The 17,285-nt window shown below is 40.3% G+C and overlaps 2 protein-coding genes across 2 annotated transcripts in view; both read left to right on the plus strand.

The window, feature by feature from the left end:
• Positions 1–12,934, plus strand: part of LOC105545763 (serine/threonine-protein kinase Nek5-like) — a 71,229-nt gene extending 58,295 nt beyond the window's left edge. The window contains 4 exon segments of the mRNA XM_011988793.1: positions 1,988–2,068; positions 2,305–2,373; positions 6,005–6,131; positions 12,488–12,934. Coding sequence (XP_011844183.1) covers positions 1,988–2,068; positions 2,305–2,373; positions 6,005–6,131; positions 12,488–12,690 — 480 coding nt within the window. The 3' untranslated portion in view covers positions 12,691–12,934.
• Positions 12,935–13,733: 799 nt separating this feature from the next.
• LOC105545764 (serine/threonine-protein kinase Nek5-like) overlaps positions 13,734–17,285 on the plus strand; it is a 25,869-nt gene continuing 22,317 nt past the window's right edge. Inside the window, exon 1 of the mRNA XM_011988794.1 lies at positions 13,734–14,049. Coding sequence (XP_011844184.1) covers positions 13,986–14,049 — 64 coding nt within the window. The 5' untranslated portion in view covers positions 13,734–13,985. The remainder of the gene's footprint in view (positions 14,050–17,285) is intronic.

Consider the following 17,285-nt stretch of genomic DNA (forward strand, 5'->3'; position numbering starts at 1 on the left):
ATATACAAATCTTTTTTTTTTTTTTTTTTTTTTTTTTTTGAGACAAGCTTCACGCTTGTTGCCCAGGCTGGAGTGCAATGGTGCGATCTCAGTTCACCGCAACCTCCGCCTCCTGGGTTCAAGTGATTCTTCTGACTCAACCTCCCAAGTAGCTGAGACTACAGGCATGCGCCACCACGCCCGGCTAATTTTGTATTTTTCGTAGAGACGGGGTTTCACCATGTTGGTCAGGCTGGTCTCAAACTCCCGACCTGAGGTAATCCACCCACCTGAGCCTCCCAAGGTAATCCACCCACCTGAGCCTCCCAAAGTGCTGGGATTACAGCTGTGAGCCACCGTGCCTGGCTATCATGTACAAATCTTTATGTGGTCATATGCCTCTTTTCTTTCTTTTGGGTAAATACATTGAACTGGGATGGATGGATCATATAGTAGGTGTATATTTAACTTTCAAAGAACTACCAAATGGTGTTCCCGAATGGTCGCACTGTGTTATACTCCCCTTGACATTGTATGAGTGTTTCAGTTCTCTTTATGCAGCTCTCTCCTCTTTGGGTCTTTGCCTTTCAGACTGTAGCACCTTAATACCCCCAAGCCTTGTCTTATCAACTCAGGGAGTCGGCCACACTCATCTTCGGTTCCCCATCCCTGTACCTCTTCAGTTCCCCATCCCCGCACCATGGCCTGCAAACACTCTCAAGACAGGAGGCTGAGGCAGTTGCAGGGCTTGTCTCATTGGTTTTCTGTTTCTCAGGGATTCCTGTCTTTCATTGCTGGATGTCTAATGTATTAAAAACCATTTATCAAGTATATATTTGGTCTGGCTCTTTGGTTGTTTCAGGTGAGGAATTAAATCTGGTTTCTGATACTCTGTCTTCTTGGCTGAAAGCATACGATTTCAGTGCCCTCTGCTGGGGAGGGGTGGAGGGCACTCAAGTTCCATTTGGACATTGAGTTAGAGAGGTTGTGAGAGTTTACATACCTGCTCTGGAGCCTTTACCCCACTGTTCCCTCTGCATGGAAAATGCTCTCCCTAGACCTGCATATGCCAAGGTCCAATATCATTCCAGGGCTTAAATCAATTGTCAGATAAGCTTTGCCTGTGTTACTCTCACTCCCTACTTGTTTTCCGTCCTGTTATCCTATTTTGTTCCCTTGATAGCACTAACACTTTCTGAAATTATGTCGTTTATTAACTCTTTTATTACCTATCCTACTGCGGTAAAATGTAAGCTCCATGTCAGCAGGGACCTTTCTGGTCATGTCCACTGTGCTAACCCATTTTGAGGGTGTCTGGCCCCTAGGGAGTGCTCGCTGTGAATTTGTGAAGTGAATATTAAGATGAAGATGATGCTAAGTAGGTAGTTGGATATGTGAGTCTGGAGCTCAGAGGAGAGGAAAAGTGAAGCCTGAAGATACCCATTTAAGAGTCACTGCTTAACGGTGGCGTTTAAATCCATAGGAATGAGTGAAACCCCTTGTGTTAGGGAAAAGAAGAGCAGACGGCCCAAGATAGGACGGTAAGAAACCTCCGAATATGGAGTTCACATCTCAATTGTGCCTTTTGAAATTCTTGTTATCCAGTTTTAGTTTTCTTCTCTTCCTCCTTGAAACTGCCTGCCAATTTTCAGAGCCCTCTCCTTCCTGTCTACCATCATGAGTTGTGCACTTTGCTTATTTTCCGGATTAAGATCATAAGCCTCTTAAAGGAAAGATCCTGTAGTCAAAATTACATTCTTGAATTGAATTGGGTTGGACTGGAGTGGACTAGAGTGATAAGTATTGTCACATTATAGAATTTCACCCACTGAAGTGCCAGTGTTAAATGTAGAATGGATACTGTGCCCAAGTTTTTAGTGAATTATTATTAACTTTCCATTACAAAAGCTTGTTTTTGTTCTTAAATCAATCATCAGATTTAACCCGGAAATCAACTCATGTAAACATACATGAGTTGATAAAATTGTATTTTTCTCTGAATTTTCAGGACATTGAAAGAGACTTGAAACAAATGAGGCTTCAGAACACAAAGGAAAGTAAAAATCCAGAACAGAAATATAAAGCTAAGGTAAGAAATACTTTTGTCTTTGGGTTCCATATTAAATAACTGGCTGGGGAACCACCTTGTGATCTGGGTTGCCTACATGATTTTCCCCCAACTATTTTATAGAATTGCTCTATTTTGTGATGTGAGACTAATGGTTTTAAGAATCTATAATGTCAAACAAAATTGACCTAGGGAGTTGTAATTTTAAGGCTTTTATTGAATTGCTAAACTGATTTTTTTTTTTTGCTTTCTCCTAGAAGGGGGTAAAGTTTGAAATTAATTTAGACAAATGTATTTCTGATGAAAACATCCTCCAAGAGGAAGAGGTATGCCATTAAGTCTAAATTTCCATTAGTAGGTATGAGAAAATGCATATATCTTACTTAATAGCCTGTTTCATGAAATTATTTCACAGGCTGTAGGGATAATTTTTTTCAACTTTTATCTTAGATTCAGGTGGTACATGTGCACATTTGTTACCTGGATATATTGTGTGATGTTGAGGTTTGAGATATGAATGATCCCATTACCCAGGTACTGAGCATAATACCCAGTAGTTAATTTTTCAAGCCTTGCTTCCCTCCTTTCTTACCCCCACTGTAGTAGCTCCCAGTATCTATTGTTGCCATCTTTATGTCCATGAGTACTCAATATTTAGCTCCCACTTATAAGTGAGAACATGCAGAATTTGGTTTTCTATCCCTATGTAATTTGCTTAGGATAGTGGCCTCTATCTGCATCCATGTTGCTGCAAAGGGCATGATTTCATTCTTTTTTATGGCTGCATAGTATTCCATGGTGTATATGTACCACATTTTCTTTATCCCGACCACCACTGATGGGCACCTAGGTTTATTCCATGACTTTGTTATTGTGAATAGTGCTGGGATGAACATGTGAGTATATGTGTCTTTTTGGTAGAATGATTTGTTTTCTTTTGGATATGTACCCAGTAATGGGATTGCTGGGTTGAACAGTTCTGTTTTAAGTTCTTTGAGAAATATCCAAACTGCTTCCTACAGTGGTTGAACTAATTTACGTTATATTTCCACCAACACTACATAAACATTCCCTTTTCTCTGCAGCCTCGCCAATATTTGTTTTTTGACTTTTTAGTAATAGCCATTCTGACTCATGTGAGATGGTATTTCATTGTGGTTTTGATTTGTATTTCTTTGATAATTAGGGATGATGAGTATTCTTTTATATAGTTGTTGGCTGCTTTTATGTCTTCTTTTGAGAAGTGTCTGTTTCTGTCTTTTGTCCACTTTAAAATTTGGGTTGTTTTTTCTTGTTCAGTTAAGTTCCTTATAAAGTCTAGATATTAAACCTTTGTTGGATGCATAGTTTGCAAATATTTTCTCCCATTATGTAGGTTGCCTGTTCACTCTGATGATAGTTTCTTTTGCTGTGCAGAAACTCTTTAGTTTAATTAGGTCCCACTTGTCAATTTTGTTTTTGTTGCAGTTGCTTTTGAGGACTTAATCACACACAAATTCTTTCCGAAGGCCCATGTTCAGAATGGTGTTTCCTAGGTTTTCTTCTAGGATTCTTATAGTTTGAGGTCTTATATTTAAATCGTTAAGTCATCTTGAGTTAATTTTTGTATACAGTGAAAGGTGGGGTCCAGTTTCATTCTTCTGCATATAGCTAACCAGCTATCCCAGCACCTTTTATTGGATAGGAAGTCCTTTCCCCATTGTTTATTTTTGTCGATTTTGTCAAAGAGTAGATGTCTGTAGATGGGTGGCTTTATTTCTGGGTTCTCTATTCTGTTCCTTGGTTTATGTGTTTGTTTTTGAACCTGTACCATACTGTTTTGATTACTGTAGTCTTACGGTGTAGTTTGAAGTTGGGTAATGTGATGACTCTGGCTTTGTTCTTTTTGCTTAGAATTACTTTGGCTATTTGGGCCCTTTTTTATTTACATATGAATTTTAGAATAGTTTTTTTTCCTTCCAATCCTGTGAAAAGTGACATTGGTAGTTTGACAGGAGTAGTGTTGAATCTATAGATTACTTTGGGCAGTATGGCCATTTTAATGATATTGATATTGTAGAATGTTTTTCCATTTGTGTCATCTAGAATTTCTTTCTGTGTTGTGTAGTTCTTCTTGTAGAGATCTTATACCTCCTTGGTTAGATGTACTCCTAGGTATTTTATTTTATTTTTTGGTGGCTATTGTAAATGGGATTACATTCTTGATTTGGTGCTGTGCTTGAATGTTATTGGTGTATAGGAATGCTATTGATTATTGTACTTTGATATTGTATCCTGAAACTTTGTTGAAGTTGTTCATCAGTTCCTGCAACTTTTGGGTGGAGTCTTCAGAGTTTTCAAGGTATAGTATCATATCCGTGAAGAGATGGTTGGGCTTCTTCTTTTCTTATTTGGATGTTTAGAATTTTAAAAAATGTTTCTAGAAAAATGTTTGGTGCTCAAGGCCGGGGCATAGCGTCTCATGGCTGTAATCCCAGCACTTTGGGTGGCCGAGATGGATCACGAGGTCAGCTAACATGGTGAAACTCTGTCTCTACTAAAAATACAAAAAATTAGCTGGGCGTGGTGTCTCCTGCCTGTAGTCTCAGCTACTTAGGAGGCTGAGGCAGGAGAATCACTTGAATCCAGGAGGCGGAGGTTGCAGTGAGCTGAGATCGCCTGCACTCCAGCCTGGGCGACAGAGTGAGACTCCGTCTCAAAAAAAAAGAAAGAAAGAAAGAAAAATGTTTGGTGTTCAAATGAGTCTTCCAAATACTTTTTATTCTCCCATTTTACTTTATTGGGGTATTTCTTTAGATAAATTGTTACATTTTAATGTACTTTCCTTTAAAGGAGCTATTTTACTCGTAATATTAATTTTTATCATAGCCAAATTAAAATAGAAGATCTGATACATTGTCAACAACTAATATACTGACCTGAAAAATTGAACAGGTACCCCGAAACCAGGCACATTTATTTTAGGTCTTAATTAGTTATTGATAACTTTGAGTAAATCTCATTCATGCATTTGGGCTCTCCTTGCCACAGCAAGGGGGAAATATGGTAAATCCAATATGGCAAATCCAAATTTCATTTTATTAGTTGATTTTAAAATCTTTTTTTATCCTGGTTTTATCAGACCTGTAACAAATGTCAAAATTAACTGGTTTATTTTCCATTTTACCTTTTCTGAATTCACCTTTTAAGTCAATATAAGTATGAATAATTATATCTGATGCTCAATCTATTTAATGTTTTTTATTAGCTTAAAACATTTTCATGTTAGCATTTCTTATTTTTATGAGCATTTACTACACAAAGACTTCATTAGAGTGGTGATAGCATTCACCTCTGTTCAACCGTAAGTTCCTAAATGCCTCAGAACTGTGACATCAGAGTGGAGCAGATCTGGGGACCTGCTTCTGGGTGGGAACTTGAGAAGTGGTACTCTCACAGAGCTTCTGTGAAGTGAGGTGCTGACGTTGCCCTACTGAAATGAAAGAATGGAGTCCAAAAGGTTTTAACTGCCACTCTTTCTTATTCTTTGCTGTGATCTGCTTGAAACTGAAGTGGTCATTTTGATATTGGCTACAAAATACTAGGAGCAGATTTAGGGAGCTGGTTTAAGAATGTCGTACACTTAAAACAGGGCATGAATGACAAAAGCTTGAGAGCACTGTAGAATGGAACTGAAGTGGAATAATATTGAAGTCAGAAAGTCTAGATAAAATTAAGTTGCCTTCTGACCAGTGCTTGACACTGTTAACATGGAGAAGAAATAAAAACATTTCTGTTTTTATCTTATTCTAACATAGCTCTAGTTTTAAAACTCTATGGATTTATTTGTTTAGTAAACATATGTTGAATGTTTACCATATACCTTGCTAATTAGTTTTACTAGGAACACGAAAATATGGTTTTTCTTTCTTTCAAAATATGGCTAATTTATCATGAAACACTGTGGAATTGATTTAGGCAATGGATATACTAAATGAAACTTTGACCTTTGAGGATGGCCTGAAGTTTAAGGAATATAAATGTGTAAAGGAGCATGGAGATTATACAGACAAAGCATTTGAGAAACTTCACTGCCCAGAAGCAGGTACGTGTCTCTTGAAAGCTGTAAATGAGAAGGAACTGTTTTATTAGCAACCCATCTTGAACTCTGTCCCCATGCATCTGCCTCGGCTCCACTGTTATTTGACCCTTCTCTGCTCTAAGCAAGGCGGAAACACACTTCCTATTCTCCTGCCACCCATGCAGTGACCACACTGCCTGAGATCCAGCCCTCCTCTCCTGCTCCACACCCACTCCCTCCTGCAGCTTCAGCTTCTCCTGGGAGCTCCAGACTTACCAGTCTTTCTCATTATCTTCTGGGAACCTCCATGGACAAGTGTTGCCAGTATCTGAAACTCAGCTGTGTAAAGTCAAGCTCTTCTGTGCTCTTCCTTTCCAGTGACCCTTTATTTTGGTCAGTGTCACAGGTGCAACTGGCTGGGGCCAGTGTTGTGGGCAGTAAAAGAATTTATGAACACAATTGTGGGTAAAGAAAGGCAGATTTATTAAGGTACAAAGATACGTTGCAAGAGTGCAGTGGGCAGCACAGCAGAGAAGGGGCTGTCTGCCAAGAGGCAGGGGCTAGAAGGAAGTTTTATAGGGTCCTATTGGAGGAGCTACATGCTGGTAAGGTGTGCAGGTAAGGTTTTGCTGCTGGGGCTACATGTGGAAGGAATGAGGTATTTGGGAACAGGATGTGCCAGCAGCTTATCTGTGATTAGTCATCTCTCAGAACAGTTGTTCCCCCACCCCTAACCCCCACCTGGGACCCCTCCCTTGTTGTTGTTTACTTATCTTATGAGAACTTCACAGTCAGTGCTGTCACCAGGGTGCGCCCTCAGCATAGTGTCTACTCTGAGATGTCTCTGGAGTCTTCCTCTTCCTTCCTTCCCTCTGTTACTAGTTTAGAGCTCTGTCATCTCTCAGTAGTGTAGTGTAGGCTTCAGAGACAGATGGGAGTTTGAATCTCAGCTGTTGCTGCCACTTTCTGGTTATGTGACCTTTCTTTCACAAGTTATTCCAACACTCTGAATCTCAGTTTCATCTTAGAAACAGGGGGTAATAGTAGTAGGAATAACCACACAGGGTTATTGTGAGGACCAAAGTGAGTTTTGATGTATAAACGACCTGGCACATACTAGGTGCCTAATACAAGTCCTGTCTTTTCATTTTCCCTTTGCCTTCCCCTCACTGTGTTGCCTTATTCACTTATGTGACATCCTTTTCTCTAGTATTTCCCCTTCATTCTCTAAATGGTTACTGTATTAGTCCATTTTCATGCTGCTGATAAAGACATACCTGAGACTGAGCAATTTACAAAAGAAAGAGGTTTAATTGGACTTACAGTTCTGCACGGATGGGGAAGCCTCACAATCATGGTGGAAGGCAAGGAAAAGCAGGTCACATCTTACATGGATGGCAGCAGGCAAAGAGAAAGAACTTGTGCAGAGGAACTCCTCTTTTTGAAACCATCTTATCTCATGAGATTCATTCACCATCACGAGAACAGCATGGGAAAGACCTACCCCCATGATTCAACCACCTCCCACTGGCCGCCCCCCGCCCCCCCCACCGACAACACACAGGAATTCAAGATGAGATTTGGGTGGGGACACAGCCAAACCATATCAGTTGCTAAAGTTATCTTGGCATATTATTACTCTGCTCAGATTTTTTTCTGGATAATACCTGCAGAATAAGGTCCATTCCACATATTATCACATTTTACACTACATGGCCTAATTCTGTTGTGACCCACTTTTCTCATCCCAGCACTGCCTCGTTCCTTCCATGGAAAATGGGATCCATACAGCCTGCTGGAATGCCCATTTTCTACTAGAGCTGGAATGCCCATTTTCTCCTATAGCATTTACAGACCTGACTTGGCTCAGTTTCCTCTTCCTGGAATACACTCTGCCTTATTTCCTTCTGGAAAAATCTCCATTCAGCAGCCATCTCCCTTGTGCCAAAAACTGCTCAGTGGTAGGGAGCTCAAAGATGAATAAAATCTGGACCCTGTTCTCAATATCACAGAAGTGTTATGAGCAAAAGAAGCACAGAACATGTTTCCTGAGCCTGAAATGTTAATCACTGTTGAAGTGCGAGCTGGGTAGAGAGTCAGGGAGGTCTGCACTCCTCCAGGGTTTGGCATGCCATCATATTTGTGATTGAGAAGGATCATGCTGGCTGCAGAGCAAAGGATGGCATGGAGGGCAAGAATGAAGGCAGGAGAAGAGTCCAAGTGCATGAGCCAGAGTGGTGCAGGAAGAATAGATACTGAGTGTGGGACCTGAGGAAGAGAAGGGGCTCAAGGATATTCCCAGTTTGCTAATTCAAATGCATGAAGCTTTCATCAACCAAAATATATCACATGGAGGGTAATGGGGTCGAGAGAGACAAGGTAGTGATCTAAATTTGGAACATGTTGAGATTTAGATCTATATAGCATCAATTGCAGATGCTATATAAGACTGAAGTCCTGGGGCATATCAGGGATAAAGATATAGCTTGGTGGCCATTAGCATATCCGTGGTTCTTAACCTTCGTGATGGTCAAAATACCTATGCAGAAGGACTGGAGTGAGAGGGAAATGGGACTTAGGACATATCCCTACCACTATATAGACAAACTTTGGAGAATCAGGAGAGAGTAAAGCCAAAGGAGGAGAGACAGGTCATGGAGGAGGCACAGGAATTGGCAGCATAAACTGGAGGAGAAAGGCCAGATGAGGTGAGTGGGATTTGGCCCTTCAGGAGCCGTTAATGGCCTCAGGGAAAGCAGTCAACTGTGTGAGGGGTAAATTCACTGTTATCTTTGCATCAGTTTGCTGGGAAAAGCAGAGGAGGTTGGCTATTTTTTAGATGAAAGGAAAAAAAGCCCTTCATTAGTAGTATACTGAAAACTGTCTCTCATTTTAATCTGTATTCCTGTAATAATTATTCAGGCTGAAGAATTTTTCTATATGTTTGTTGACCATTCATATTTCTTTTCTTTTCTTTTCTTTTCTTTTTGAGATGGAGTCTCCCTCTGTCACCCAGGCTGTAGTGCAGTGGCACAATCTTGGCTCACCTCCGCCTCCTGGGTTCAAGCAATTCTCCTGCCTCAGCCTCCCTGAGTAGCTGGGATAGGTGCACGCCACCACACCTAGCTAATTTTAAAAATATTTTTAGTAGAGACGAGGTTTCAGCATGTTGGCCAGGCTGGTATTCGAACTCTTGATCTCAGGTGATGTACCCACCTCTGCCTCCCAAAGTGCTGGGATTACAGGCATGATCCACCACGCCCGGCCAACCCTTCATATTTCTCTTATGAATTATGTACTCATGCCTTTCATCCTTTTTTCTACTGAAAATGACATGTTTGTTTTTTTCTTTATAAGACTGATTTAAATCAAACCTTTGCCTGTAATATGTATTGCAAATGTTTTCCTCAGTTGGTTGTCAGATCTCATTTATAGTAATAACAGCAAATATATATATGAGTGTGTATGTATATTCATTCACTTAGGAATAAACTTTATGAGAATTGTGTGGCATATAGAAAGAAAACTGTAAAACCTTGCTGAGGTATTTACAGACCACTTGAATAAATGGAGAGAAATAGCAGTGCTATATATTGGAAATATTTTTTCCAAATAAATATTGCAGTATCATTGTCTGAGGTATTACCCAGAACTCTTTGTCTCATGACCAGAAGAATAAGGAGCGTGGACACTAAGGGTGAGTTTGGACTAAAAGTTTAATAAACGAAAGAGGAAAGCTCTTCACTGTGGAGGGGGGACCCAAGAGAGTTGCCATTTCACAGCTGAGTACAAAGGCTTTTATGAGGAACCTGATAGGGCTGGGTGTTTCACTTGCATAAGGCGTGAATTTCTGGCAGCTCCACCCCGTTCTCCTAGTATGCTGACTGGCTGGGGGTTGTTTTTGGAAAAGGCACCACTCAGAAAATGACATGATGGTTGACCAGGCATGATAGCTCATGCCTGTAATCCCAGCACTTTGGGAGGCCAAGGTGGGCAGATCTCTCAAGGCCAGGAATTCAAGACTAGCCTGGCCAATATGGCAAAAGCCCATCTCTACTAAAAATACAAAAATTAGCCAGGTGTGGTGGTGAACACCTGTAATCTCAGCTACTTGGGAAGCTGCAGCACAAGAATCACTTAGACCTGGGAGGTGAAGGTTGCAGTGAGCCAAGATTGTGCAACCATACTCCAGTCACTCCAGCCACGTGATAGAACAAGCAAGACTCCATCTCAAAAAACAACAACAACAAAAAAAAACATGGTGTAAAGACCAATTGGAGCCTTGGCCCACAACCAGCTAAGTGTCAGAGTGATGGTTCACAGAGGCTTGACTCACAGTCCAAAGTATGCCCCCAAAAGGAAAGGAATGTGCTCATTGGAGGCCACCATGTACATGCCCACAAAAGGAGAAGGAACTGTTTGCTGGAGGCCCACTGATTGCACAAAGGACAAAGGCATTTCTGTGTTGGGCTTGCTCCCTTATCTGTGCAGCTGTGGGCATGTTTTAGGCAAGCTTCCTGTGCTAGTTCCCTTATCCGTGTCTGCAGCTTGATTTTTCAGACTGTTCTTTTGTTTGAAAGAATTCTGAGGACCTGCCCTAACTGCCTGCCTCACTGGTTCTTTCTTTCTCCTCCCTCAATATGTGGATTTATGGCTATTTCAATCAAAACCACAGTAGGATTTTATTTTTTATTTTTTATTTTTATGGTATAGGGAGATCTCAGCAGGTTGGAGAATCCTGGAGCTTCTTAAGTAGCCAAAAATTTTGAAAAAGAAGAACAGTGAAGTGGTACTTACCTTTCCAAACGTCAAAATATATTACAGAAATTATGGTCATTCAAACAATATGATAGTAGCACCCAAATAGTTAAAACAGTGAGAAGAGAAAGCTAGAAATAAATCCTAGTATGTATCATAATTCAGCACAAATGAAAAGTAACATCACAAGTCAGTGTGAAAAGAAAGGATTATTCAAATAAATGCTGCTGGGCCAATTGGTTAACAGTTTGGGGAAGATTGTGAAATCAGACCCTATATAATATGATACAACAAAATAAATTTAAAAAATCAAAGAGGTTGTATCTAAAAAAGTTGTACATTCAAAAATGAAATAAAGGAATATAGGTAATTTTTTTTTTAACAGGGAAGATCTAGCTGTTCAAAATACATAGAAAAAAAATCACAGAATTAGTAATAATTCAACTTTAACAACAAAAAGCTGTGTAGTAAAGCAAATAGTATCTACTCCCTAGAATTGTCATTTTCAATAATGTATCTATTGAATTATACATTATGATTAAATAATCATAAATGTCCACAAAAATTTAGTTACAAATGAGGTCATTATATGATGGTATTATTTTTAATAGTGAAAAATCACTAGTAACCTAAAAATCTGGCAGGAAATGATTAGTTATATTATATTCATAAAGCAGAATATTATGTTTGCTTTAAAATAGCTGTATAGAAGAATATTTAGTAACCTGGATATGATCTGTAGGTGATTGAAAAAAGCAAGCTCTGAGAGGACATCTAGGATGTGGTCCAATTTTTTGTTTCAAAATGAAGCAAAAACCATATGCAGAAGGGAAAAATTGAAATTGTTATAGTCTCTGGACAGTGAGATTATGGGTGATTTTTTTTTTCTTCTACTTACCTGATTTTCAGATTTTCTTTTTTTTTTTTTTTAATTATTATATATGTTTTTGAGACGGAGTCTCGCTCTGTCGCCCAGGCTGGAGTGCAGTGGCGTGATCTCGGCTCACTGCAAGCTCCGCCTCCAGGGTTCACGCCATTCTCCTGCTTCAGCCTCCCGAGTAGCTGGGACTACAGGCGCCTGCCACCACGCCCAGCTAATTTTTTGTATTTTTAGCAGAGATGGGGTTTCACTGTGTTAGCCAGGATGGTCTCAATCTCCTGACCTGGTGATCCACCTGCCTCAGCCTCCCAAAGTGCTGGGATTAGAGGCGTGAGCCACCGTGCCCGGCTATTTTCAGATTTTCTATAGTGAAAACAGTAATAAGGAAAAAGACAGGACAAGTTATTTTTTAAATTAAGAAAATGGAACAGATTGTGTTTCTGTGGAAAAAGACTAGAGTGAAAGTTCTCATAGATGCCTCAAGGAATTTGTCCATTTGTGTCACTAATACTTCCTTAGCATTTAGCAATACTGGCTAGTCAATCAAACACTAAGAGTAAAAGTAAAACAGTGTTGACACCTTTTTGTCATTTCAATCTTATTTCTGTTAGAACAAGGGTGGTCATTTTTCTGGTTTTGAACTACCTGCTGATAAACTACCTCTGAGTTCTTAAGAACTGTTCGGGGCAATTAGTCACACTTTGACTGCTTTTGAATTAACGAGTTGTTTTCTTACACCCAGGGTTTTCCACGCAGACTGTAGCTGCTGTGGGAAACAGGAGGCAGTGGGATGGAGGAGCGCCTCAGGCTCTGCTGCAGATGATGGCAGTGGCCGACATCACCTCCACCTGCCCCACGGGGCCTGACGGTGAGTCTGTGCTTAGCGTCAGTCGTCAGGAAGGGAAGACCAAGGACCCGTACAGCCCGGTGCTCATCCTGATGTGATAGTCTACTTCTCAGTACAACCCCTATAGACTTGTATCAGACACTTTCAAATATGTTGTTTTGATATCTCCCTACTCCTAAAGAGACTTGCCTGCTAATTATCCTGGACAGACGACCGCTCTAGACATGTACATATAAAGGAGGAAAAATCCAGGATGCCACCTTCCTCGGAGTGAGGGAAAATGCATGAGGAAGGGCAGCTGACTTGATTTACTTTCCAAGGCCAGCTCAGCAACTTTTTTTGGGATTTCATAGGGTCATTTTTTTTCTACCAGTAAAATTAGAATTAAAAGAGTAGCTATCTCTACAAGATTTAGAAAGTTAATAGTTCAAAGATACATATAAATTGCTTTGAAGCCGATGTGCTATTTAAATGTTAGAAGTGTTTAGGATATGATGATGTTTTCTACCTAAATTCCTCCATTTACATTTGAACCTCTCACATAGCCTTTCCTTAGAAGAGGATCATAGCAGGCTGGGCGCGGTGGCTCACGCCTGCAATCCCCGCACTTTGGGAGGCTGAGGTGGGCAGATCATGAGGTCAGGAGTTCAAGATCAGCCTGGCCAACATGGTGAAACCCCATCTCTACTAAATATAGAAAAATTAGCCGGGCATGATGGCACACACCTGTAATCCCAGCTACTCGGGAGGCTGAGGCAGGAGAATTGCTTGAACCTGGGAGGCAGAAGTTGCAGTGAGCCAAGATCGTGCTACTGCACTCCAGCCTGGCTGACAGAGCGAGACTGTCTCCAAAGAAACAAACAAAAAGCCATAACAGCCTCCAACCTCTGGATGTTATCTTCACAGGTGGTAAAGATTTTTATTACTCGTTTCCTATGTTCTTGATAACATGGGCTGAGAGGGAGCTAAAATTTGTACATGTGCTGTAAGATGAAATATGTAAGTATATCACTGAAATGAGCAATTATGTGTATAAATTGAATTTCCCCTCAATTGTCTTATTAAGTTATAAATCAATTTAAAATAGGCAAACAGAATAAAAATTTTATCATACCGAAAAGCCAGTTTACAAAGCAATGAGTGACTCTTCCCCCCATCAGCTATGTGACAAGAAGTCACTAAACTTTTCTATACCTCAGCTTCTTTATTAGTAAAATGAGAGGTGGGATTAGGTTACCTCCAAAGTTTTAACATTCTGTGATCTTATACAAATACAAGTGAAGAAGCATTTTTATTTTTAATAACACTTTCCTCTTCAGATGGTCAAGTTATTGTGATTGAAGGCATTCCAGAAAACCGGAAACAGTGGCGGCATGAAGCTCCAGGAACTTTAATGAGTGTTTTGGCAGCAGCACATCTAACGAGTAGCTCATTTTCTGCCGATGAAGGAGAATTTGGTATGTAGTTTATTTTTAACAACATAACCAGTCCCCAGAGGAATTTTGTCAAGATTTGCAAATGCCGAAAGGGGATAAAAATATCTTCAGCTGGGAGAGAGAATTGGGAGGGTGTCTAGCCTTTTCAGAAGCTGATTTTGCTCTATCCAATCCTATTCCAAATGCTACTAACAAAAGGCATGAGCTTTCCAGGAGAGTGGTGTAATTTTCTTTAATGCAATCAGCTGACAACTGGTGAAAAGTTTAAGTAGGGCTAGTGGCTTTGCAGCTGATGATCTAGTATTGTTTTGCTCTACCTGAGTTAGTTTATTTCTGATAGCTATTCAGTGAACTATCCCATGGACAATAAAAATACACCATAATATCATTTGTTTTTTTCCTCCAAGTTTTAGCAAGATTCTGCTTTTGTTTACTTTAAGGCAGGAGTCCCCAACCCTCGGGCCGCAGACCAGTACCAGTCTGTGGCCTCTTAGGAACCAGGCCACACAGCAGGAGGTGAGTGGCGGGCAGGTGAGCTTTACTGCCTGAGCTCTGCCTCCTGTCAGATCAGCAGCTGCATTCAGTTCTCATAGGTGCATGAACTCTATTGTGAACTGTGCATGTGAGAGATCTATGCTGTGTGCTCCTTATGAGAATCTAATGCCTGATGATCTGAGGTACCCAAAACCACCCCCCTTCCCTGCCCCCATCAAAAAATTGTCTTCCATGAAACTAGTCCCTGGTGCCAAAAAGGTTGGGGACTGCTGCTTTAAGGGAAGCCAACCATCATTTTCTAAAATTTGAGGGGCCTGGATGTAATGGCTCACACCTATAATTCTAGGACTTTGGGAGGCCAAGGCAGGAGGATCTCTTGAGGCTAGGAGTTGGAGGATGCTGTGAACTATGATCACTGCTCTTCAGCCTGGCTGACAGAGCAAGAACTTGTCTCTAAAAATAAAGCTTGAGGGAAATCACATCATAATGAGGGTTTGGTCTTATATTAGGTATTCAAGTGTGAAGTGCTACAAGATAAGCTACCGCAGGCAAGCAAGGATCCCAGGAGCATCTCCACGAGTGTGAGGTCTGGGACCTGGTATTGTGGTGAAGTTGGGTTGAGCAACAAGTAGAAAAACTAAGGTACTAGATACTCTTGGAGGCTGATAAATGTTTACAGAGTTAGGCCAGGCGTGGTGGCTCACGCCTATAATCCCAGCATTTTGGGAGGCTGAGGCAGGCAGATCACCTGAGGTCAGGAGTTCAAGACCAGCCTGGCCAATGTGGTGAAACCCCGTCTCTACTAAAAATACAAAAATTAGCTGGGCATGGTGGCAGGTGCCTGTAATCCCAGCTACTTGGGAGGTTGAGGCAGGAGAAATGCTTGAACCTGGGAGGCAGAAGTTGCAGTGAGCTGAGATCGGCCATTGCACTCCAGCCTGGGGGACAAGAGTGAGATTTCGTCTTAAAAAAAAAAAAAAAAAAGTTTACAAAGCTAATTACCACTACAAAAACAAAGTAAATTTTAACTGTCAGTTGAGTCCCAACAATTAATGACTACACATTTTATAATAGTTTGAAAGAGGCTTTGTAATGGAATTTTTTTATGTGAAACAGGACATTATACTAACACATCTAAATATCTTTGTTTCTCTGAAGTACGAAGCCAAAAGTTTAAGATTATAAACTCATAATTAGTCATTAATGTCTCAGCATTATATGTTATTTGGAGATCATCTAGATAGTTAATGAATACCTATCATTTAACTTAGCTTAGCAAAACTCGAGGAGAAAAAGTTACCAAAAGGATTTTAAAAACCTTTTTTAAGTAAACACATTATAAAACCTAATTATTATTAAAACTTCTACCTGACCAGGCTCATGCCTATAATTCCAGCCCTTTGGGAGGCTGAGACAGGAGGATCACTTGAGCCCAGGAGTTCGAGGCTGCCTTGAGCCATGTTCATGCCACTGCACTCCAGTTAGTGTGACAGAGTGAGACTCCAACTCTAAACAAACAAACAAAAACCTTTTATTTTGTTACATTTATTTATTCCTTCTTAAGAACTATGTTTGGAAATTTTTAGGAAACATTCGACAAATCTAGCCATCATCTTATTTCTTTATTAATCATTTCTACAGTTTGTGAATGTTAGGCAGTCACCACCAAAGCAAAAGCCCTAAGGTTAATACATGGATGTTTTGCTGATCAAATTACACTGCTGCTTTCATTAAACCAACAAATTAGTCTTATTTACCAAAAATTTACCCAACTTACAATAATTAAAAGGCATTTGAGTTCATTTCTACTTTTCTGATAAAATATATCATTTAAGCACCTACTTTTTCTTTAAGCCAATTAACTATAGCTCTTTCATATATTTTGGTAGTGAAATATCAACCAAACACAGGTTCAGCTGCCCTCTGCTTGCAAAATTGAATAACAAGGACAAGGTGCAGTAGAAGGAAAGTGCCTTTATTTTTCAGTGCTAGCAGTGGGGAGATGGTTCAGGCTCCTGCCTTAATAAAACCACTTCAGAATTCTCAGGTGAAATGCTAGGACTTAAGAAGGGGAAGTTTGGTATGGAGGGCATGTGGGGCGAGATGGTGCAAGTCTATGAGACTTGTTCCAATGACTCAAGTTATTGCCCCATCTGGTGAATGGGCTGGTACCATCTCAGGCTTGTCTGGGCTGTAAATTAGCTGCAGCCTTGTAATCTCCTGGTGGGGTAGAATTTCATAGGCATCTGGATTGTCTCAAGATTCAGTCTCTGGAACTTCTAAGCAAACATAATTAGATAAGCCAGCAATGCAAGGGAGTGCTTGGTGGAAAGAAAGTCAAGATTATTATTTCATTACTAAAAAGTTAATACAGAGGGCTGCAGGAGGAAAAAAAATTAAAAATAGGGCACTCAGTTACAAAATCACATACACATGATACATATAAACATACACGCAGAAGCAGATTTTATAGCTTCATAAGGCTTTCATTTGCCAGTTTTCAAATAATTTTTCCTCCAACTTGATCTTATTTTTTATTTTATTTATTTTTTTTGAGACAGAGTCTCACTTTGTCACCCAGGTTGGAGTTTTGGCTCACTGCACCCTCTACCTGCCAGGTTCAAGCGATTTTCCTGCCTCAGCCTCTGGAGCAGCTGGGATTACAGTCGTGTGCCACTACGCCCAGCTAATTTTTGTATTTTTAGTACACACGTTCACCATATTGGCCAGGCTGGTTTCGAACTCCTGACCTCAAGTGATCC

The sequence above is a fragment of the Mandrillus leucophaeus genome, unplaced genomic scaffold (assembly GCF_000951045.1).
Source record: "Mandrillus leucophaeus isolate KB7577 unplaced genomic scaffold, Mleu.le_1.0 Scaffold338, whole genome shotgun sequence".
In the NCBI taxonomy this organism is placed as follows: Eukaryota; Metazoa; Chordata; class Mammalia; order Primates; family Cercopithecidae; genus Mandrillus; species Mandrillus leucophaeus.